At 39.7% G+C, this 23,755-nt stretch overlaps 1 protein-coding gene across 5 annotated transcripts; it reads right to left on the reverse strand.

Moving 5' to 3' along the window:
- Nucleotides 1-13,469: 13,469 nt before the first annotated feature.
- On the reverse strand, nt 13,470-23,507 carry LOC116201289 (probable starch synthase 4, chloroplastic/amyloplastic). 5 transcript variants are annotated; one of them, XM_031532491.1, is made up of 16 exons: nt 23,145-23,506; nt 22,202-22,466; nt 20,942-21,023; nt 19,670-20,837; nt 19,543-19,594; nt 19,014-19,136; nt 18,525-18,600; nt 18,193-18,377; nt 17,914-18,108; nt 17,229-17,300; nt 16,606-16,815; nt 15,894-16,019; nt 15,116-15,265; nt 14,715-14,776; nt 14,222-14,297; nt 13,470-14,102 (listed from the first exon to the last, which is right to left on the reverse strand). In XM_031532491.1, exons 1-16 carry the CDS (start codon nt 23,282-23,284, stop codon nt 13,926-13,928), a joined length of 3,159 nt encoding a protein of 1,052 aa, XP_031388351.1. In that variant the 5' UTR covers nt 23,285-23,506; the 3' UTR covers nt 13,470-13,925. The 5 variants fall into 5 exon arrangements, with proteins under 5 accessions (XP_031388351.1, XP_031388344.1, XP_031388336.1 ...); XM_031532484.1 differs by having other exon boundaries at nt 20,942-21,041; XM_031532476.1 differs by having other exon boundaries at nt 20,942-21,047.
- Nucleotides 23,508-23,755: the final 248 nt, after the last annotated feature.

Consider the following 23,755-nt stretch of genomic DNA (forward strand, 5'->3'; position numbering starts at 1 on the left):
ACGAAAGAACGAAAGAAAAGAAAGAAGTTGTTATAGTGAATTTGATCCAAATTCTTTGCATTAGACCATTCTAAAGTTTTCATTTCCCTTTCTTTGTGATCTACATTGATTTTGTTCCCAGAATTACATATAACATTCTGATATATATTTCATCCTTTATAGTAGTTGTCTTCTCTCTTGTTTCCTTTCTTCCTTAAATTTCATTCGACCATTAATTTTCCTTGATAAGTTCTTGGTGGATTGCTGCTGGAAATTTTAGAGAATTATTGCTTTTGTTTCAAAAGAACTGAAAGAGAATTATCGAGTGAAAAAAGGCAGGAGTGGTGAGAACATTAGAGGGTTAAAAGCCACGTTTGTTTGAGTGAAAACACGAGTGTAGAGTGATCCACTTTCTTGAGAGTAAACACGTAAGGGAGAGAATTGTGATGTCCTTTCTTTCTAACTTTATTTTGCAGCAATCATATCTCACAACAGTGTTAAGAGTATTCCCGAAGGTGCTACGGAATTGACTGAATTGAAAGTACTTATGGAGGCCATGATGAGTGAGATGAGGCGTGTGATGAGGTTGGAGTTAGAGCAGGTTCATGAACGGATAGATCAGATGGAGAACACATGTGTGGAGCATCCACGAAACGCTCCTAATGTGCGTAGGAGGGAAAGAGTTCAACCGAGTGAAGTAAGGGTTGAAGATAAAGAGAATTATGGGGCTGATTTTGATGAAGAAGATGATCGAGATTCGGTTGTTAGTAATAGGAGACATGGAGGGCGGTTTAGAGAAGTTAGGAATCGGGAATACAATAACTTGGGTACTATTAAGATGAAAATTCCATCGTTCAAAAGAAAAATAGTGATCAAAAGAAAGAGAGTGATCAAAAGAAAGAGAGTGAACAAAAGAAAATGAGTGAAAATCAGAGAGAGGCCGAGAAAAATGAGAGAGAAAAAGAAAATAAAAATTCGACCGTTGACAGAAAATCAGAGATAAAACAAAAGAATTTCTATGCAAAAATGAGTGAAATTAAGCAAGCAATGTTTTCAAATCAGTCGATTATTGTACTTTTGTACAAAGAGGCATTTTTCAACACTAATGAACTTGACATCGTTCCACCTAGTTCTGTTGTTTCTCTTTTACAAGAGTATGAGGATGTCTTTCCCGAGGAAACACCACATGGGTTACCTCCAATCCGAGGGATTAAACATCAAATTGATTTTGTTCCCGGTGCAACAATTCCAAACGGACCAGCCTATAGAGCAATCCTGAGGAGACAAAGGAGCTTCAACGGCAGGTAAGTGAGTTGTTGGAGAAAGGGTATGTGAAGGAGAGCATGAGCCCATGCGTCGTTCCGGTTATACTAGTACCTAAGAAAGATGGGACGTGGAGAATGTGGGTTGATTGCCGAGCAATCAACAACATAACGGTAAAGTATCGTCATCATATTCCTCGCTTAGATGATATGTTAGATGAGCTGCATGGTTCTTGTGTATTTTCTAAAATTGATTTAAAGAATGGTTATTATCATATTAGAATGAAAGAAGGAGATGAATGGAAAACTGCCTTTAAAACAAAATACGGTTTGTATGAATGGTTAGTTATGCCTTTTGGTTTGACTAATGCTCCAAGCACTTTTATGAGACTTATGAATCATGTTTTGCGTGCATTTATAGGTAGATTTGTTGTTGTCTACTTTGATGATAGACTCGTTTATAGCAAAAACTTAGATGATCATAAGGTACATTTGAAATCTGTTTTAGATGTACTTAGGAAAGAAAAGTTATTTGCTAATTTGAAGAAGTATACTTTTTGCACCGATAAGCTTGTATTTTTGGGATTTGTTGTTAGTGTACAAGGTATACAGGTTAATGATGAGAAGGTACATGCAATCAAAGAGTGGCACAGTCCCACAAGTGTAAGTAATGGTCGTAGTTTTCATGGACTTGCTAGTTTCCACCGACGGTTCATGAAGGACTTTAGTAGCATAACAGCACCACTTACTGAAGTGATAAAAAAAACGTTAGATTTAGATAGAGAGAAGAACAACTGAAGGCGTTTCAGCTAATCAAAGAGAAGTTAACCAACGCTCCTTTATTATCTTTACCTAACTTTTCTAAAACTTTTGAGGTTGAATGTGATGCTTCAGGTGTTGGTATAGGTGCAGTTCTCATGCAAAAAGGACGACCAATTACTTACTTCAGCGAAAAACTAAGCGGGGCAGCCTTAAACTATCCAACTTATGATAAAGAGTTGTAGGCATTGGTTCGAGCTTTAGAGACGTGGTAGCACTACTTATGGCCTAAGGAGTTCATGATTCACACCGATCATGAGTCCTTGAAACACTTGAAGGGCCAACACAAACTAAACAAAAAACATGCCTGATGGGTGGAGTTCATTGAGATATTTCCATACGTCATTCGGTATAAGCAAGGTAAGGAGAATGTGGTCGCCGATGCACTTTCTCTCAGATATGCATTACTATCTACACTTGATGCAAAATTGTTTGGTTTTAAGCACATTAAAAATTTATATGCTGATGACCATGAATTTTGTGAGGAATATCGGGCTTGTGAGAAAATTCCTTGTGGTAAGTTCTTTAGGCATGATGGGTTTCTATTTCAAGAGAATAAGTTATGCGTGCCTAATTGTTCCTTGAGGGAGTTATTAGTGCAGAAATCTCATGGTGGGGGATTAATGGGATATTTTGGAGTTGCAAAGACTTTAACTATTTTGCAAGAACACTTCTATTACCCACATATGAAAAGAGATGTTGAGAGAATTTGTGGTAGATGCATTACATGTAGGCAAGCTAAATCCAGAGTGCAGCCTAACGGTTTGTATACTCCTTTACCAATTCCTATTGGATTGATATTTCAATGGACTTTGTGTTAGGATTACCTAGAACTAAACATGGGAAAGATTCAATTTTTGTTGTTGTGGATAGATTTTCTAAGATGGCACACTTTATTCCATGTCACAAAACGGATGATGCTTCGCATGTTATTGATTTGTTCTTTCGGGAGATTGTGAGGTTACATGGCATGCCTAGAATAATTGTTTCAGATAGAGATACTAAGTTCTTGAGCTATTTTTGGAAGACTTTGTGGTGTAAGTTAGGTACTAAACTATTGTTTTCTACTACTTGTCGCCCACAAACTGATGGTCAAACTGAAGTAGTAAATAGGACTTTGTCTACTTTATTGAGGGCAATCATTAAAAAGAACATCAAAACATGGGAAGAGTGTTTACCACATGTTGAGTTTGCTTATAACAGATCTTTTCATTCTGCTACTAAATTTTCACCATTTGAAATTGTTTATGGATTTAATCCTTTAGCTCCATTGGATTTATCTCCTTTACCTTTGACTGAGCATGTTAATTTAGATGGCAAAAAGAAAGCTGAATTTGTCAAGTAGATTCATGAGAAAGCAAGACTTAATATTGAGTGAAGAACGGAGCAGTATGCAAAACATGCCAACAAGGGGCTTTCGAACCTGGAGATTGGGTTTGGTTGCATATGAGGAAAGAGAGATTTCCGGCGCAAAGACGTTCCAAATTACTTCCGAGAGAGGATGGTCTTTTCCAAGTCCTAGAGCGCATCAATGACAATGCTTACAAACTAGACTTACATGGTGAGTACAATGTAAGTTCTACTTTTAATGTTGCTGATTTGCTTCTTTTTGATGTAGGTGATGATTTGAGGACAAATCTTTTTCAAGAGGAGGGGAATGATGCAAATCGTAGAACGACTTCAAGGGATTCAGTTCAAGTTCCAATTGGACTGATTACGCGAGCACGAGCAAAGAAATTTAAAGATGAACTCAACGACCTGATTCAAGAGGTTTGGGCTAAAGCAAATTCGTGGAGGCTCATTGGACATGAATCACGTGATCCACAAAGATCCATCAACATGATTCAAGTGATAAAAGATTCCGGACAAGACTAAATTCAACAAGTGTTTAAGGAAGCTTCTAGAATATTTGATGATCAAGAGAAGATATCATCATATTTGTTTAAAGTTTAAATCTCATAGAGATATTCTAGGGATATTTATGGCTTGTTTGTTTTCAGGGTTAAAATCACAAAAATTTTAACTTTAACTTTAACTCAATACACTACACAACATTTGTCCTTTTCAACAATCAAAATCAAAGTTACTTTAACTCTGAAACCAAACGCACCGTTAGATTTCATATCTTTATAGATTATGTCATATCTCTATCAATATTTTAGGTTTTATTTTCATTATCTTTAGGAGGAGATATGGTCAAATTAGGATTATTTTATGTCTATATATATTCATCTTAGTGAATTTTAATAAAAAAAGAATATTCAGAAAATTGTGAGAGTATTCTCTTTGGTTCTTGAAGCACTACTTCGAACTTATCGAAAATTTCCGTGGCATTCATCATCAACTTATCAAACGGCTTTCCACCACCGTTTGTGGCGTCTTCATCGACTTATCAAACGGCTTTCCATCACCGTTTGTGACGTCTTCCTATATATCGAGGTTCTTATTTCACAATAAACAACGGGTTGATGTCAGTTATACCAAGGTTCTTGTTTATGTTGTAAACAACGGGTCGAGGGTTTGTCAATCAAATATGATCGTGGAACGATCTTGGGTTCCTTTAGTTGTCGGGTCTCGTCATTCTTGGCGGGAATACAATCAGAGTGAAACACGAGTGTTGAGTAGCATTAATTTGAGTGCAAACACATGAGCGAGTGGTTGTGAGGTCCATCTCTATTCTCTAAAGTTTCACTTGCAGATTTCGTCATGCCACAAGAAAGCAGTGGAAATGATCAGAATAACGGAGGAACTGATTACACCATGATGATCCGAGATATGCAGCAACAATTTGAGCATATGAATGTGATGGTTGATTTGATTTACGATCGGTTAGAAAGGCGAGACAAGCGGATTGAACAGTTGCTAGATGGCTATGACAAAACTTCCGGTTCATCTTCTTGTAAATTGAAGTGGGGATCTTTGACGAAGAAGGAAGAGAAAATAGCCTTGAAGTCAGTAAAAGAGAAACCCACAAACAAGTTTCAACCCAACGGCAAAGAGAATGGTCATATTGCTTCTCAACTCCCAAACAGCGATGGTCGAAACGCAAAACTATTGCCGCTTCCACCGAACCAAATGGATGAAGAGCAACTTCAAATCGAGCATTCCATTGGCGAGAAAAGTGAGGAACTCAAGAATGTCTTTTTCGAGTAAATGCCTCTAGAACCGTCACCAATCAAGTCGTTTGTCATAGATTCGAGGACAAATCCTTTTGAAGAGAAGGGGGAATGATATGATCCGGCTAGAGGACCCTTCGCAGGGGCATGAGGAAGAATCCTAGGATGCAGGGTCAGGCATGAAGGCGAGCTTTGGGATAAGCATGTGCCAGCTAGAGCAAGTACAAGAGCACGAACCAAGCGAATCCAACAAGCCATGCAAAGGCTGTTATTGCATGTCCATGGAGAAGAAGTCGAGCTCTTCGGCGGGCTGCATGTGGAACAAGAAGCCACGACCGCTCATATCTTAGAAATCTATTTAGAAGATGATCCCAGTTCAAAAGGCTGAATTCAGTAGCTTTTCAATTACTTGGGCCTATTTCATTTTGGGCTCATTACACTTAGGATTTATTTTAGCCAAGCTCATTAGCCCATTTAAGTTATCAGTTAGTGTCTCTCTATAAATAGGCATGTGGCCTCCCTAGAAAAGACAGATCAATTTTCATTGAACTTTGTGAGAGAGGTTTTCTCTGAGTTGTTTTGCAGCAACTTCGCCAATATTGCAAGCGTGATGACTTGTGATTCCCGACATTTATAATATTGGTTTCTAGCTCCTTAAAGCTAGTGGGTCAATATTTCGTTTATAATATTGGTTTGTGGCTCTTTATAGTCATCGGGTCAATATTCCCTATCCTTGAAACCTTCATTGGACGATCCCGGGTTTAATCTCATTCTATTGTTGTTGGATCTCGCGGCAGGTTCGTCGAGGTTCGCATCAGCAGTGGAAATGATCAGAATAACAGAGGAGCTGATTACAACATGATGATCCGAGACATGCAATAACAATTCGAATGCATGAATGTGATGGTTGATTTGATTTACGATCGGTTGGAAAGACGAGACAAGCAGATTGAACAGTTGCTAGATGGCTATGACGAAGCTTCTGGTTCATCCTCTTGTAAATTGAAGTGGGGTTCTTCAACGAAAAAGGAAGAGAAAATAACCTTGAAGCCAATAAAAGAGAAACCCACAATCAAGTTTCAACCCAACGGCAAAGAGATGGGTCATATTGCTTCTCAATTCCTAGACAACAATGGTCGGAACGCAACGCTATTGCCGCTTCCACCTAACCAAATGGATGAAGAGCAACTTCAAATCAAGCGGTCCATTGGCGAGAAAAGTGAGGAATTCAAGAATGTCTTTATCGAGCAAATGCCCCCATAACAATCATCAATCAAATCGGTTGTCATAGATTCGAGGACGAATCCTTTTGAAAGGAGGGGGAATGATATGATTCAGCTAGAGGACCCTTCGTAGGGGCATGAGGAAGAATCACAGGATGATAGGGTCGAGCATGAAGGCAAGCTTTGGGATAAGCATGTGCCAATTAAAGCAAGTACAAGAGCACAAGCCAAGCGAATCTAACAAGTCATGCAAAGGTTGTTATTGCATGTCTATGGAGGAGAAGTCGAGCTCTTGGGCGGGCTGCATGTGGAACAAGAAGTCACGACCGTTTATATCCTAGAAATCTATTTAGAAGATGATCACAGTTCAAAGGGCTAAATTTAGTTATTTTTCAATTACTTGGGTCTATTTCATTTTTGGGCTCATTACACTTAGGATTTATTTTAGCCCAGTCCATTAGCCCAATTAGATTATCAGCTAGTATCTCTTTATAAATAGGCATGTGGCCTCCCTAGAGAAGAGATATCAGTTTTCATTCAACTTTGTGAGAGAGATTTTCTCCAAGCTATTGCTCAGCAACTTTGCGGATATTGCAAGTGTGATAACTTGTGATTCCCGACATTTATAATATTGGTTTCTGGCTCTTTATAGCTAGCAGGTCAATATTCCGTTTATAATATTGGTTTGTGACTCTTTATAGTCATCGAGTCAATATTCCCCATCCTTGAAACCTTCATTGGACGATCCCGGGTTTGACCTCATTCTATTGTTGTTGGGTCTCGCGACAGGTTCGTTGAGGTTCGCATCATTTGGTATCAGAGCTTTGGCTCCATCCAAGTTTCACTTATCCTATTTCATTTTTTGTTATCCATTGTTCATAGGGTTCGCATCACCAGCCCAAAGTGACAACCCATATTCTAGAAGACTCTGGCTGCTACTAGAAGAGAATATTGCTATAATATAGTTTCTCCTAATTAGATATTATTTCATATATTAGCTTGAGTCAGGAGTCAGAAATTTCCTATTTCAGATTATTACCTTGTTCCATTTTAGGAAAGTGATCTAGAGGAATTAGACGTCAGTTTCCTATTCTATAGTCAAGGGATGTGTCTTTCCTCTATATATAAGCTATTCGCCTCATTGTAAGAGGATATCTCAGAAACTCTTATTGTTTAATAATACTTTGAGTTTGCACAACTCTTGATTTTCAGCATATCGCTAGGGTTTAAACATGTGCTACTATTCCCTTTGAGTCTAAATTCGGATTTAGGCGTGAGAAATTGTGATCTACGCTGCGTTAGTGGGTATCAGAGTAGGAGTTGCCTAAATCTGATCATGGCGGACGAGGCGATTCACAACCACCCTAATGTCGAACCACCCTAATGCCGAAGAGTAGGAGGTGGACGCGATTCAAGCACTGGAGCAGAGGATCGAAAGGATGGAGCAGACTTTCGAGCGGAGGTTTCATCAAAGACTAGACCAGAGGTTCAAGGAGCTACGTACCATGCTTGGTGATCTAAACTTGCGTGCTGACCAGAATGCGGGAGACGGCGATCAGGCACAACGAGTTCTTCCTCGTGAGCCACCCGTTGTTCAACGTGTTTCCCATAGGATCCAATATTATGAAGATTCAGATAAGGAGAGTGGAGTTACATACGATCAATTTGCTCATCAACAAAGGAATCGAGGAAATCGCCAGGATGCTGGAGACTTTAATTTGAAGGCCAATATTCCCATTTTCAACGGATGCTTGAACATCGAGGAATTCTTGGATTAGCTATTAGAAGTCGATCGATTCTTCGAATACGCCAAGGTTCCCAAGAAGAAGCTCATGAAGCTAGTGGCATACCGATTGAAGGGAAGAGCATCTACTTGGTGAGATTGTGTGCAAGAGAACCGAGGACGTCTAGGGAAATAGCCCATCCAAACTTGAGAACACATGAGGCGAATGTTGAGGGCTAGATTTCTTCCTCCAGATTATGAGCAATATTTGTTCATGAAGTACCAAAGATCTGTGCAAGGGTCGAGGTCCGTCCATGATTACACGGCAGAATTCTTAAGGTTGGCAGAGCATAATGCATTAAACGAGCCAGAGAGCCAACAAGTTGCTCGGTATATGGAAGGTTTAAAGGCAATTATTTGGGACAAGATTGGAGTGCAAATGGTAGCAACGGTGGATGATGCAGAAGCTTAGCTCTCAAGGCTAAGATGATGATGCAAGACAAGGGAAATCCATACCGTAGGAATTATGCAAAATCGTCACAAAACTCTGCAGAAAGAAGCCGAGTTACTAATCAACCCGGATTAAACAAGCAAGGTCAAGGGAATTTCAATAAATCAGCTGGCAAGAAGCTGGTGATAGAGACTAGAGCTTCAAGGATCCAAAATTTTGTTGCCAAGCAATTCACAGCAAAGTGCTTCAAGTGCAACCAGGGTCATCGATCGAGTGATTATCCTCGGCGAAAGGCTATTGCTTTGGTGGAGCATGAGGAAGATGTTGAAGATGTGTTTTGCGATCCAGAGGAAGAGGAAGAGGAAGAGGAGGAATACAGCGATGATGATGATTATGAGCAGACATACATGGTTTGGAAGTTGATGCTCGTACTAGGTGCAACATTCATTCACACACTTTCAACTTGATTATTGACAGCGAAAGTCAAGATAATATCATAGGAAGAGTTGTGGTCGAGAAGCTAAGGTTGCCAATTGAGATGCACCCAAATCCTTATTCGATTGGCTGGATAAAGTCAGTGGGTGATATCCAAGTGACCAAACAATGCAAGGTTCCTTTCTCCATTGGCAAATATCGAGATGAGGTGTACCGCGACGTTGTGGATATGAAAGCTTGCCACCTATTGTTTGGGAGACCTTGGTAGTATGACACTGATGCAAAACACCATGGCAAAGAGAATGTGTATCAGCTCGTAAAGGAAAGGGTATGCTACACCCTAATGCCTTTATCAGAAAAACCTAAGCCCAAAGTTGTCCCAAAAGTGGAGGGTAAAGCATTTTTTATAGAGACTCATTCGGAGCGGGAGATTGAAGCTGATTTAAAAGAGTCAAAGGAATTGCATGTGTTGTTGATTGTGAAGGATTTACCATCGAAGAAGCAAATTGTGGAGGTGTTAGAGGAAGTGAAGCTCCTATTTGCTGAATTTGAAGACATTATTCCTGAGGAGTTGTCAGATGGGTTGCCTCCAATAAGAGATATTCAGCACTAAATCGATTTGGTAATGGGGCATGCTTACCTAATTTGCCCCATTATCACATGAGTCCACACGGGAGTGCTATAGTACAGGAGAAAGTAGAGGAACTACTAGGAAAAGGTCATATTCGGGAGAGTTTGAGTCATTGTGACATGCCTGCATTATTGACACCGAAGAAAGGTGGGAGCTGGCGTATGTGTGTCAATAGCAGGGCAATCAACAAGATTATGGTGGGATTCAAGTTTCCTATTCCAAGGCTTGATGATATGGTAGATCAATTATACGGGGCGGTGGTGTTCTCCAACATTGACCTTCGGAGCGGGTACCACTAGATTCGAATTCGTCTAAGAGATGAGTGGAAGACTGCATTTAAAACTAGAGATGGGCTTTATGAGTGATTGGTAATGCCATTCGACTTGTCGAATGCCCCCAGTACGTTTATGTGTTTGATGAATCAGGTACTCAAACCTTTTATTAGTCGGTTTGTAGTTGTCTACTTCGATGATATTTTGATATATAGCAGATCGACTGATGACCACCTCAAGCATCTATATGAGGTATTGATTGTGCTGCGGAAGAATAAGTTGATTATCAATCTTAAGAAGTGCAATTTTATGATGTCGCGCTTGTTGTTCCTTGGGTATATAGTAAACTCATAAGGCATTTAAGTTGATGATGAGAAGGTCAGTGCAATTCGAGATTGCCCTACTCCAAAAACGGTTGGAGAAATAAGAAGTTTCCATGGCCTAGCAATATTCTATAGACAATTTATACGCGACTTCAGCACGATCATAGCCCCAATCACCGAGTGCTTGAAGAAGGGGAGGTTTAATTGGGGAGAAGAAGCAGAAGCTAGTTTCGCATTGATCAAGGAGAAGTTATGCTCAGCTCCAGTTCTAGCCTTGCCAAGTTTTAAGAAACTATTTGAAGTGGAATGCGATGCGAGTGGTGTTGGCATTGGAGCTGTTCTATCACAAGAGAAACGGCTAGTCGCATATTGTAGTGAGAAGCTTAGCAATGCCCGTCGGAGTTGGTCAACCTATGACAAGGAGTGATATGCTGTTTTCCTCGCCTTGAAGCATTGGGAGCATTATCTTTTAGGCAAGGAGTTCATTTTGTACTCTGATAACCAAGCATTGAAGTATTTGAATAGTCAGTAGCGGATCAGCAGTAGCATGCATGCACGGTGGACTACGTTTCTTCAAAAGTTCCCTTTTAAGTTAGTACACAAATCGGAGGTGCAAAATAGGGTTGCCGATGCGGTAAGCAGGCGGGCAACATTGCTGACGATGTTGAGAAGCGAGCTTATCGGGTTTGAAGAGCTGCAGGAGCAGTATGCGGATGATGAAGATTTTGTCGAAGCTTGGTCCAAGATGCAAAATCGCCAAGCAGCTGGAGAGTTTCACAACCATGAGGGATTTCTGATGAGAGGTAACCAGCTTTGCACTCCTCGTTTATCCTTCCGAGAGAAACTGATTAGGGATTTACATGGTGGAAGACTAGCTGCATATCTTGGACATGACAAGACTGTAGTTGCTGTTTCTAAGAGGTTTTATTGGCCGAAATTGCGTCGTGATGTGGAGAAGTTCGTGCGGAGGTGCCATACGTGTCAGACTTCTAAAGGACATAAGCAAAACACCAGTCTCTATCTACCTTTGCTGGTACCTGAAGATATATGGGAGGATTTGTCCATGGATTTCATATTGGGGTTGCCTCGTACTCAACGGGGTATGGATTCCATCTTTGTTGTTGTGGATAGATTCTCGAAGATGGCACACTTCATAGCATGCCGAAAAACTACAGATGCTTCGAGTGTGGCTCGATTGTTTTTCAAAGAGGTGGTTCGTTTTTCACGATGTACCAAATTCCATCGTTTCAGATCGAGACACCAGGTTCCTCAGCCATTTTGGCTTACTTTATGAAGAATGTTTGATGCCACATTAAAGTTCAGTAGTATAGCTCACCCGCAGATAAATGGTCAAATGGAGTCGATGAATAGGACCTTGACAAATATGGTTCAAAGCTTTTGTGGAGAAAAACCAAAGCAATGGGATTTCGCTCTTGCTCAAGTTGAATTTGCCTATAATAGTGCAGTTCATAGTGCGCTACTGGGAGATCTCCATTCTTGATAGTTTTCCAAAAGGTTCCAAGGCATGCTATCGATTTAATCAAGCTACCAAAGACCTATAGAGGCAATGCTGCAGTTGAAAGCTTGGCAAAGGAGGTGCAATTAATGCAGCAACAAGTTGATCAAAAGTTGGAAGCTACTAATGCGAAGTACAAGAAGGCCGTTGACAAGTATCATAAGGAGCGACTCTTTTCAGAGGGGGATATGGTGATGATGTTCCTTAGGAAAGAAAGATTTCCCGTTGGAAGTTATAACAAGCTGAAGCCGAAGAAGTATGGTTCATAGAAGGTGTTGAAAAAGATAAATGACAATGCGTATGTCATAGATCTTCCCGAGTCCATGAGTATTTCACGTACATTCAATGTGGCGGACATTTACCCCTACTATGATTCGAATGAGCCATTATATCCTGAGTTCAGCACAAGCTCGAGGACGAGCATTCCACAAGTGGGGGAGACTAATGAGGAGTCCAACCCAAAGTGACGACCCATATTCTAGAAGACTCTAGTTGCTACTAAAGGAGAATATTGCTATAATATAGTTTCTCTTAATTAGATATTATTTCCAATATTAACTTGAGTCGGCAGTCAGAAGTTTTTTATTTCAGATTATTTCCTTGTTCCATTTTAGAAAAGTAATCTAGAGGAATTAGATGTCAGTTTTCTATTCTGTAGTTAAGGAATGTGTCTTCTCTCTATATATAGGCTATTCACCTCATTGTAAGAGGATATATCAGAAACTCTTATTGTTTAATAATACTTTAAGTTTGCACAATTCTTGGTTTTCAGCATATTGCTAGGTTTAAACGTGTGTTATTCCCTTCGAATCTAAATTCGGATTTAGACACGAGAAATTGTAATCCGCGCTGCGTCACTGATCCATGCCCAGAGCATCTTGGCCATTTGGGCTTGCCAGGTCATCCTCATGGGGGCTGTTGAAGGGTACCGCAATACGGGTGGACCACTCGAAGAGGTCGCCGACCCACTGTACCCTGGTGGTAGCTTCGATCCGCTGGGCCTTAACGACGACCGAGAGGCCTTTGCAGAGTTGAAGGTGAAGGAGATCAAGAACAGGAGACTTGCGATGTTCTCGATTTCGGGTTCTTTGTGCAAGCCATCGTGACCGGGAAGGGCCCACTGGATAACTTGGCTGATCACTTGGTTGACCCTGTCAACAACAATGCCTGGGCCTATGCCACCAACTTCGTCCCTGGAAAGTGAGGTTCAGATGATGGAGTTTCTGATTTTAGGAAGAGAGGATGATGATGATCGCTGATGTAAAAATTTATGAAAATTATGAGTGTTGATCATGCCTTGATTGTTCCATGTGCTGACATTCCGTGCTCTCTGTTCTCCGCTGTACGTGGTGCTCGATTTACCTTGTCCCAGTACTAGAACCCACGTAAGATCCTGCAGGGTACATTTACAGGTGAACGTATCATTACAAAGTACAATAAATTTGGGCTGTAAGTTGGATCATGGAAAATGAGTGGACTCAATTTTCAAATCTGACAGAATCACGATATGAATGATGATGTTTCCAGGATATATAAAAATACTCATTAAGAGGTAAGAGAGAAGGTAACCGTCCACATTATCCCTCCCCTTGACAATACCGAGCTGAATTGATAGATGATTCAGAAACAACTGTCAAAAACAGGAAAGGGTGTCGAATCCTTTTGCGACCGATCTAACCTCACTCAGTTACCAGTATCCAGAACCAGAAGATAACAGCGTATGCAAAAGTCGTCTACATAGAACTCGAATAATAATTACAGTGACCATTGAATGATTTATAGAGTTATTTAAGTAAACTACACAGGTTCTCTTAAGTTCTTTTTTGATGAATAAGCAGCATCTCCTTCCATCGTTCTATTACAATTTACAAGTGCCAACCACTGAGAGAATAAAGTACCTAAAATATCGACTGTGAAGGGAGGGATCGCAAACAAACGAATAGCATCGTCGAGGTTGCAGGGGAAAAGAGCCAGGCCACAGTGTCCCCAATAGCAGAATGAGAACTCCACCTGTACATCATGAACTTGAGAACTCCAGCCACAACTCGGTTCAGTGCCAAATCGTCCAACATCTATAACCTTTGTGAAACCCCGCAGAAGGTTCCTTGGAAAAATTTACTCCTTTGGTTATAGTATATGAGGGGTGAAACCAGAACTCATTGTCAGAAAAACTTTTCAAGTACGTTGAGCTGCCCTTGCTCGGGCCACTGACTTGGAGTAGAGTTCCTCGTACTGCGAAGCCGAGGAATCCCAGCTGAAGTCGAGATTCATGACCTTCTGAACAAGCTGCTGCCAAGTTTCTGCAGAATTGTTGTAATGGTTAAATGCACGTTCAAAGGCACTGCTCAGACCCTACAAAAAGATCATTCATTATAAACAGGAGCTGTATTATGGGAATAAAAATGTAAATGATGAAAAATGTCATGTATTAGAAGATATTCAAATAAAATTCTATTGAATCATGTACACACCTGCTCATCTGCATTTAGAAATGTGAATCCATTCCGAAACTGGAGAGGTACAGTATCATCATCCACGTCGAACACACTGCAAAAAAAATTCAGTAGCTTACATCAGATGGCTTTGGTTAAGGATTTAAAAAAAAACAAAAACAAAAAGGCTGTAGCTGCCTTCACCAGCTCTGCTAGTCTCGCACAATCCCATTAAAACAAGTCACGTTGTTAAATAGCAAGATAACTTATTTTTTAGAAGGTGTTTTAATTTGTTATTTCGGATATAACTTGTCGCCTTGTTAAATAGCAACTAGTTATTTAAGCAAGCGGAGATTAAATCAGAAGATAACAAATCACCTTTTTACACAACAAACCGTTTTACTTGTTACCAGTGCACATGCCCCAATTTCCTATGGAGGTCCCGTAAGATAAAAAGTAGATTCTCTATAAGGAAGTTAACACAAAGAAGATTATATGTGTGTGATGAACGATATGCAATTTGGTAACCCACCTGTCATTAAGTCCACCAGTTTTTCTTGCTATAGGTATTGACCCATATCTCATAGCTATCATCTGCAGAAAGGAAATAATCAAATATGCAAATAGTTATGAAAAGATCGAATGTCACATAGTACAAGAAGCGATAGTTCCCTAAACATCTAAAAACATACATTTATCCCAATCTCATGTTTAAAACAAAGGGATCAAAACAGATTAGGATAGAACGAGCAGAATTATATAGAAAATATTTTAGTGCATCTCCTTTTTCATTCCCTTTACCAAACCTACCAGGACTTTATAGAAAATAATCCATAGTTTAAATTTTTGCTTGCAAAACTCAAATCTACTATAAAGTGAGAGCATACTTCCCTCTGGAAAAAGCATTTTGTGCCGTGAGAGTCAAGATAGTACCTGGGTTAGGCCACAAGGCTCAAAGATGGAGGGAATAATAAACATGTCAGATGCTGCATAGATGCGGTGGGACAGGGACTCATCATACTTCAATATCAGCCGAACATGATCATGATTCTGAAATTGGCTCACAATCCCTTCAAATTCTCTCTGATGTATCAAGAATAGAAATGCAAAAAAGCGGAGAGAGAAGGGTTAGTGAAAAAATCAGTACATGGAAGAGACTCACTCATCAGCCAAAGTAAAGAGCAGGTAGACTATCCGGTTCAATGAGTTTGAATAATAGAAGAAAAGAAAAGAATACACCATCCATACTTGCTTGAAAGCTCTGCGTGTTTCTCTGAAGTTTCTAGAACCAATGATTTGTTACACCTAGGAGAGTTGCCCATGAGAAACAATAATTTCAAAATGGAGTGGACCAGCTGGTCAGGCCTGGGATAAGACCCTGTCCAGTCTAGTGCTTGTTGAATTCAGATCCTGCCAGGTACTCCTAGTGAAAGGAGCCCACTGTTGGTGGAAAAATAATCCCCTAATGAAAAAAGGGTTCCTGTAGATATACTTCCAGGTCACTTCTGTGAACCATCCTAATTTCCTTAAATTTTTCATCTTTTTTTTCCTTTAAAATTTCTCATTCTATTTCTATAAGCCGTTGGCTGGAATGCCATGAACCTATTATTTAGCCAGTTTGACATCAGGTTAATTTCTAAAAGCTATGAGAAACACTGTCCACCACAGAAGAAAATAGAACTTGCTTATGGCAGCATAAATAGTTTACCACCTGAATATGCAGAATAGGGCTTGAACCAAGAAGTATAAACTGACCACCAAGCTCCATGGTTCGATACATAGCATGTCTAATGAGGTGTACACCTTTCTGCGGCACCAGCCTTGTTATGCAGCTCACCTTTTGCATCAACACCAAATTTATTGATTAAATTCAAACAACTGTGTTGACGACAAAGCAGAATGTGGAACTGATCGAATAGGACACAAAATCTTAGACATAAAGCTCTCCGTGAATTTTGGCATGCCAAGAACTTCTAATTGGAACAATCAGAACTGACTCATAAATTCAAAGTCCAATCAGCTTGTTTTTGCAAAATAAAAGTGAAAGGAGATCATCCAATTCATGACAGAACCAAACTTTGAACTGCAATCATACTTTATGGTCTTATGGATGCATGATAAGAGAATTGCAATTTGGTAACCACAAACAAAATTTACTCATAACGTGACCGTTTCAAGCAGTCAAACATGATATATGCATGCATTAGTGGATAATTGTAGGTTCACAATAAAAACCTAGAAACCCTAAAAACCCTAATATCACTATTAGATCAATGCTGTTTTCAATGGAAAGCTATCTTATCAATGACAAACAATTCAAACAATACAAGACCGCCAGATGCCTCTAGACTGTACAAGAAGGAAATGTGTTTCACACATGGCACAATTTATTTAGGATATTGGCACTTATTTGTATATTGTACCAGTGGCTGCCTTGGATTAGCACGTGAAAGCCCAAGTTGCCTCCTCAGAGCTGATTTATTTTCTGCTTTGCCTAGCACATCAGTAGCACTGTACTGGACTTCAAGGAAAGAATCAGAGGCAGGGTTCCATGCATCAGTATCAATGCCATTAAGAATTCCAATGAACTTCTTTGAGTGAAGATTAAGGGTTGTATGTAGACCTCTCCCACCCTATTAAAAATACAAAAAAATTATTAATTGCACTCAGAAATGGCTTACTATGTAGAACCACAGGGTCATCAGACAGTATATAATTAAAATGTCTAAACATCCGAAAGCATCAATTTTAAGAATAAGTTTGAGCTGCATTTCACATAATCATAGCATATATAGGCAATAAATATGGATTCAATCTCCATTCACTGGATGGCTTGTGGATTTTAGACTCCGAATAGCATCCATCATTGCATTAGTCTTTCAGAACACCAACACAAACGGATAGCCATAAAATAAAATCCACAGCTCAACATTAAGGTTTTATGATAACTCCATGATATTTCCTCTTAAAAGGAGTTAGCAATTGGGTGCACCTAACTACTTAAAGCAACAACACATGCAAGAGGAGAAAAGGCAAAGTATTATACCTCAGCAGTCCGGACCTCCTGTGCATAGGTGGGTGATACTGTTGTGACTATATTGGAAAATACCACAGCACCCTGGATCATAGAACAAGAAACAAAAAGGATCAATTCTGAGAAATTAGTGACAGCTTGAAGTAAATGACCATGCTATTAGGAGTTCCAACAGATTCAAGGACTTGGCATGGACAAAGGAATTAATAATCTTTTCTCCCCTCCAACTCCAAGGGGTTTGGTCTAGTGGTTAAGGAGGAGCTCATGTATTCACCCGATCCGGGTTCGAAACCCCTTTGAGCCATTGGAGTGCCCTTGGTGTGATTATCCGCTTTGTGCGTTGTTGGGGGTTCACTGGGCCCCGGGATTCGTCAGACGAAGCCCAGACACCCCGGGTCACCAAAAAAAGAAAATAAAATAAATTTCTCCCCCTTCCTTTTGCTATTTTTGGATTGGGAAATACATACATCTATCTTGAATGTGCATCTCTGAGCATTAACCTCCTTATTTACAATGTCCAGATGTTAGTTCAAAATGTCCTTCATAGGGAAACAGGTTATTTTACAAATGGAAATTCTATTTTTCAGTCTCCTACCTGGTCAATGCAGGTGAGATTCATAATTTTCCATTTCATCTCTCCCACACAGCAGCACTGAAGGAACCCGTAAGTTTTTGTTGTTAGCAATAATGTCCATACCTTAATAGGGTTAACCCTTTCATGCGATGAATTGTCCTGCATCCTGTCTGGCCTATTTAGCTGCTGCACGTCAAGACCACATGATGCCATTTCTGAAGCAGGTGCAGTCCCTTGATACTCAAAGTTGTGACAGGTAAAACATATCCTAGCAGAGTTTAATCCCTTTGGGGCATATAAGTCCCAATATAATGGAGCCTATGATGAGAAGAGTCACTCGTATGAGATACCTTACTTATATCGAAGAAAAAAATGACCAGAAATGTAATCAAATTGACATACAACAAATGCTGTCTGCCAATCATGGCAGTGAATTATGTCGGGCTTCTTGCCAGCTTGAAGGAGCAATTCCAGAGCTGCACGACTGAAAAATGAAAACCGCTTGAAATCATCGTGCTCCCCATAAAATTGTCCTCTCCAGAAAAACTTATCAGGATGAAGAGGCTCGATAAAGTACACAGGGAGGCCTGCATTATCAAAATGCAAAATCAGAGTCATATGAAATATATAACATACATATAGATATACATACATACATACATACATACATATATATATATATACACATATAGCTGAAATTTTTTCCTGTAAAAATGCAACCGCAGATTTTTAACCTTCAATTGTTCCAATCCAGATTTTGTTTTTGAACAATCTTCCTTCAAAATAAGATTCCACCTCAAAATCCAGGGCCTGCATAAGTGAATCATTCCCAAGGAAAAAGAAAACCATTAGTTTCGGGAAAATCCATTGCCAAACACTTTCCTAGTCACTACAGTTAAAGACCCTTGTGGTCTGTAACCCTTCACAGTACCTTATTGTATATTCAAAATCTGTAGTTATATTCCCCTTTAAGCTTCTCGATTGATCTAGATTTGATTTTTCAATGTGCTTTCATTTTCTCCTAACATATGTTTACATCATCAAGGAATAGGGAAATGCTTGTTGCATTGACTTACCATAGCTAAAGAACCGGACTAATGGTTTATATGTAGAGCTTTTCAAACGATGGGGGTTCCTTAAGTGGTGAGATTTCTTGTTACTGAAGAATTGTAACAAAATTCTTGTTAATAATTGACAAACTGAATAATCAAAAATCAGAGTACCCTTAGATCACGAACTCGGTCATACTGCATGCAATCATACTTGGGAAGAATGATCTCAACTAGATGTCCCTTCTTCTGGAGTGCTTTACTAAGACCAGTTACAACATCCCCCAAGCCACCAACCTAAGAAATGTGCAGCAACCAGCTGTCATGTACATTCCAGATAAAATTAAGCATATGGAAGCAGATTACATTAAATGTTTCCCAGAGCATAAGTAATAAACATCATACATGGATGTAATTAAGAAAATGCAAATTTGTCAACTTACAGAAACTTAAAAGTTTCATTTATAAAGGAAAATACTGGTAAAATTTGCATCACATGCTTTCCTCGTTCATTGCAAAGGTTCATGTCACTAAGCAATAAAAAGGTTTGTCATTTTACTACTGAGTAAAGAAAAATAAGTAAAAAGAAATTGAAATTTTCAACAGTGTAGTTATACATAGCATTAACAGATCACTTGTTGCCCCATACGTAATTGGGAATGGAAGGTCAGAACATCCGTAAATTTGGTAAAAGCTTGCTTACCTTAGCAACTGGTGCCATCTCTGCAGCAATATGAACGACATGCAATCCTGGACTAGAAAACAAGAGAAGGTACGAGTCAAAGAAACAGAAATAAATTACTGAAAATATCACAAGCTCTAATCATTACCTCGTAGGTGCTTTTGATATGAGCCCTACAAATGTAGAGATAGCATCGCGCTCATTCTTTTCCTTGCATACCATGTATGCATTGCAAATGCGCCTCTCTCTCTTCCACACCATTTCCCCCAACAGATTTGCATCATTGGCTGAGATTTTCTTCTCAAGGAACCAGCCATCAATCCTAAGCAATAAATGACTCCAAAATTCCCGAGGTAGATCATCAACCGGCTCATTTAAAGCCCTTTTGTTGCTTTCCTCTTTCAAACTATTAAGTGTGTCTTGAAATTCTTGAACTGATTCTTGATATAATTGAAGATAAGAAAGTACTTCCTCATCAGACCTCTCAAGACGATCTTCTAGCAGCTTAATTTTTTGTTGCATTAGCTCATTGTACTGCTGCAGCTTTTCTGATGATAGCTTATAGATGTTAGCTTCTTTAAGTGATTCCTCCAATTTATCAACCTTCTTCTGGAGTTCCTGGTTTTGCTGCAACTCCAAGATGGCTTGATCAGCTTGTTTGGTTGCTTTATCTAGCAAAACTTGCAGATTTTCTACCTTTTCGAGTAAGTCTTTGTATTCAAATTTCAATGTCGAAAGTTTTGAAACATCTTCTCTAGAATCTGAAAGTTTCGACTCCAAATTCTTCAAAGCAGATTCAAGATATGACTGTTCCTTTTCCAGGATTATCACACGTTCATCTGTACTCTTAACACCATTAAGGTCATCCCTAAGTGCTTGTATGTCATTCTTCAGAGATTCATTCTCAGTCCTCAGAGATCTGAGCTCCTCTCTAAGAGTATAAATACTACTCTGCATCGGTTGGGAATCGTCTCGATTCAGTGGATGCTTGTGATCTTTATACATATGTGGATGAACGATACTATGATGTGATGGGGAATTTTCCTGATTCAACGGATAATCGTGATCCTTGTACACATCTGACTCGTTTCTATCAATTCTGCTTCTCTGTACCAGTTCATCCTTCAACTTCTCCAGTTGATCTTCCAAAAGTTCAACATGTAACTTTTCCTGAGCAGCAACTTTCATTCGTGCATCAGTTTCTACCAACTTCATCTCCAACACATTTATTTCTCCCTGCAAAGCTTCCTTCTCAGACATAATACTTCCAAGATCATTAAGTGCACGTACCCTTGCCTGGTCGAGGAGTACAATATCTAGAAATGCACAGATTAAGTAAATACAAAAAGGAAATCCTTGGCTAGTCAATAATATTAAACGATGAAGTTCTGTGCACTACATAGTCCATAAAACCTCTTACTTTTTTCAGCATTTCTTATCATGCCTACTAAATCCTCCATTTGAAGACCAGAAAGCTGCTGTCCAGCATCATTTACTATGGCCTGCAACTCAGGAATATTCTGTACCTTAAGTGAGATGATCCTCATTCGTCAATCAAACAAAAGAATGAAAGGGCTACAGAAATGTATAAAATTATTAGCACTAATTCATAAAATTGCTTCGGATATAAAACAGATAGGGTCATACTGGGCTGCCGCGCAAATTATTTTGCAGCACAAACTACAGAGCCGAAACCCGAGACCATATCAATTGACACATGGTTGAGCATACTGCCACTTCAGACGGACATAATATATATCACATGTGAAGCAGAGCCTTAGTCTCTATGGAGATGTCATTATGCAAAAATTAAAAATTGTGGTGTAAAACTAGTCAAAAGAATGATATCAGCTTGCTATCGTTGCACTTTTTCGTGAATTGAAGGTTTTAGCCATAGCACCAACAAGTTGCTCAATTTCAAAAGGAATTTTACATCCATTAAACAGAATTTGTCAGATAATATAATAGGATAACATCAAGATGCAAGTCGCAGTGTAATTTAAAATATCATCAGAAAATGATGTAGGGATTCAGATGACATCTAAAACATGCTTGCACAAGCATTGGGAAAACTGTCCTTACTAAAAGGTAAAAACTAAGAAAGGCACGTAATTTCCAAATGACGCAGCCTCTCCACTGTACATCCTATAACAGCATCTGACTCCAGAGAATGAAGTATGGAACTAAACAGGCATCAGGAAAAACACACACACACACACACATGCACACACTCACACGCTGACATGCACAAGCATGTGCACAAAAGTATATTCAACTTTCTAAAGCACGCTTTCAACCACATCTGAGCCTAGTACAAAGTACTCATCCAAAAAAAAGGGCCTATCACGAATGACATTACTAAAATGAAGTACGAGAAGAACTCCTATTGAATGAAAAATAGGAAGTATTGATGTGCACCTCAGTTTTCATTCGCTAAATGGTCACGTCTACTCCCTTACTTATCATCCTTTGACTTCTTAGCAGTTAAAGCAATGGCACTGAATCCCTGAACTAGTGAGTGCAAAATGAAGTATGTAGATGATGCAACAAGCAAAAAAAATACACCAATACTTTCACCATATCAACTACTTTTATTGGACATAAAACCAAGCCATTTTCTTATATGTTTCATCTTTCATAACAAACCGGTATATTCAAACCCAAAGTTTGAGAACAATACCAAATTCGTCTTTTCTGCTTCTGAAAGAGTTCTCGATTCATTAGGAGCATCATTCTCGTTCTCCACATCTATTATAGTCTGATTGGTGAGATCTTCATCGGAGCCGTCACCACTATCTAAATCGGAATCGGAATTAGACATAATTTCCTGACTTCCAATTGGAACATTCTGGCTTGCAATATTTTCAGGCTCCATTTCCCCATTGATAATAATAGAAGGCCTCCTGGAAGACATTTTCTTCACATGATGTTTCTTATTCTGTAAACTACAAGTCAAAAACCAGCAAATTAGAGAACCGATGAGAGTCCAAACTGTCACACAATAGATAAATACAATGCTGCCCCTCCATTAGATAGGTTAGATTTACAATTCATTTGCTAAGTCAAATTTCCGATGTTACGACAAATCCTATCTCTCGAATGCCAGGGCTGCTTTATAGAAGATGGCACTCCAGTCGTGCAAAATTTAAATCAAGCTCACAGAGTTTATGAATGGGCGGGAGACATCAGGCGGCCATAAATTCTAACAAACTCATCACACTAAGCAAAGAGCTGTAACCAATTGATCCTTAACTCGATACGAACATGGAAATGTTTCAGAATATCGTATGAAACATTAGAAGATTTACATCTAAATAAATGAAGCCCAACGATCGAATTAGATTAAGAACTGAATTATAAAAAGGAAACTATACAAAATTATCCAGAAATTTATGCAGCAGTGAGTTTGACTGACTCAAAGCGGAAAACAGGAAGACTAGCTCTCAGCTCGCAAGCTCAAACTAGACTGACACCAAAAGGTAACGAGTTGAGCAAGAGAAGCAAAATCAACTCAAACTTCAGCTTCCTTAATATAATATAATATCTTTGATACGGCAATCACCATAGCGAGTCGACTGTAGTCATAATAGTTGGAATGAATGGTGGAGGAGCTGATGGAGAACCTGAAACTGCGGTGCCGCATCCTGCAGGAAGAGGGGAGCAGCCGATGAGAAGGAGAGGCGAGGAAGCGGACATTCGAGCTGCGGTGGTTCAGCCCGGTCAGGCCGTGGCTGAGGAAGCAAGTGGAGATCTTCGACGACATTGATGACCGACTGGACCGTCGGCTCAGGGGGGCCTCATCCGCTTCTCTCAGCTCGAAGCTCGCCGGTCATGATAATGGCGGAGGAGGAGAAGGAGAGGAGGGGAACCGGTGGTTCCTTCCTTCGTATCAGAGCCAAAGGGGCAGTGGAATTTGTGCGGAGAATAGCGCTTCTTCTTCTTCGTGCTTCTTCTATCATATATCCTTCGTGTTCTTTCTGAGTCATGGATGGATTATTCTTCTTCGGGAGTTTGGCATTGCGGGAAGAGTTACGGTGCGGGCAGGTGTACGTAAGGACGAATGAGCTAACCGCATGTGAATCGCGCGTGCCTGTCCACAGAGGCTCTATCCATTGACTTACACATCAGACGAATACCGAGGTTATCTTAATCCAACGGCCGAGAAGAGGTGAGGTGGCAGCTGGTGACCAGATCGCTTCCGTTGAGGAAGACACTTCATTTGGTCCTCACTCTT

Source organism: Punica granatum, chromosome 1, assembly GCF_007655135.1.
Source record: "Punica granatum isolate Tunisia-2019 chromosome 1, ASM765513v2, whole genome shotgun sequence".
Lineage (NCBI taxonomy): Eukaryota > Viridiplantae > Streptophyta > Magnoliopsida > Myrtales > Lythraceae > Punica > Punica granatum.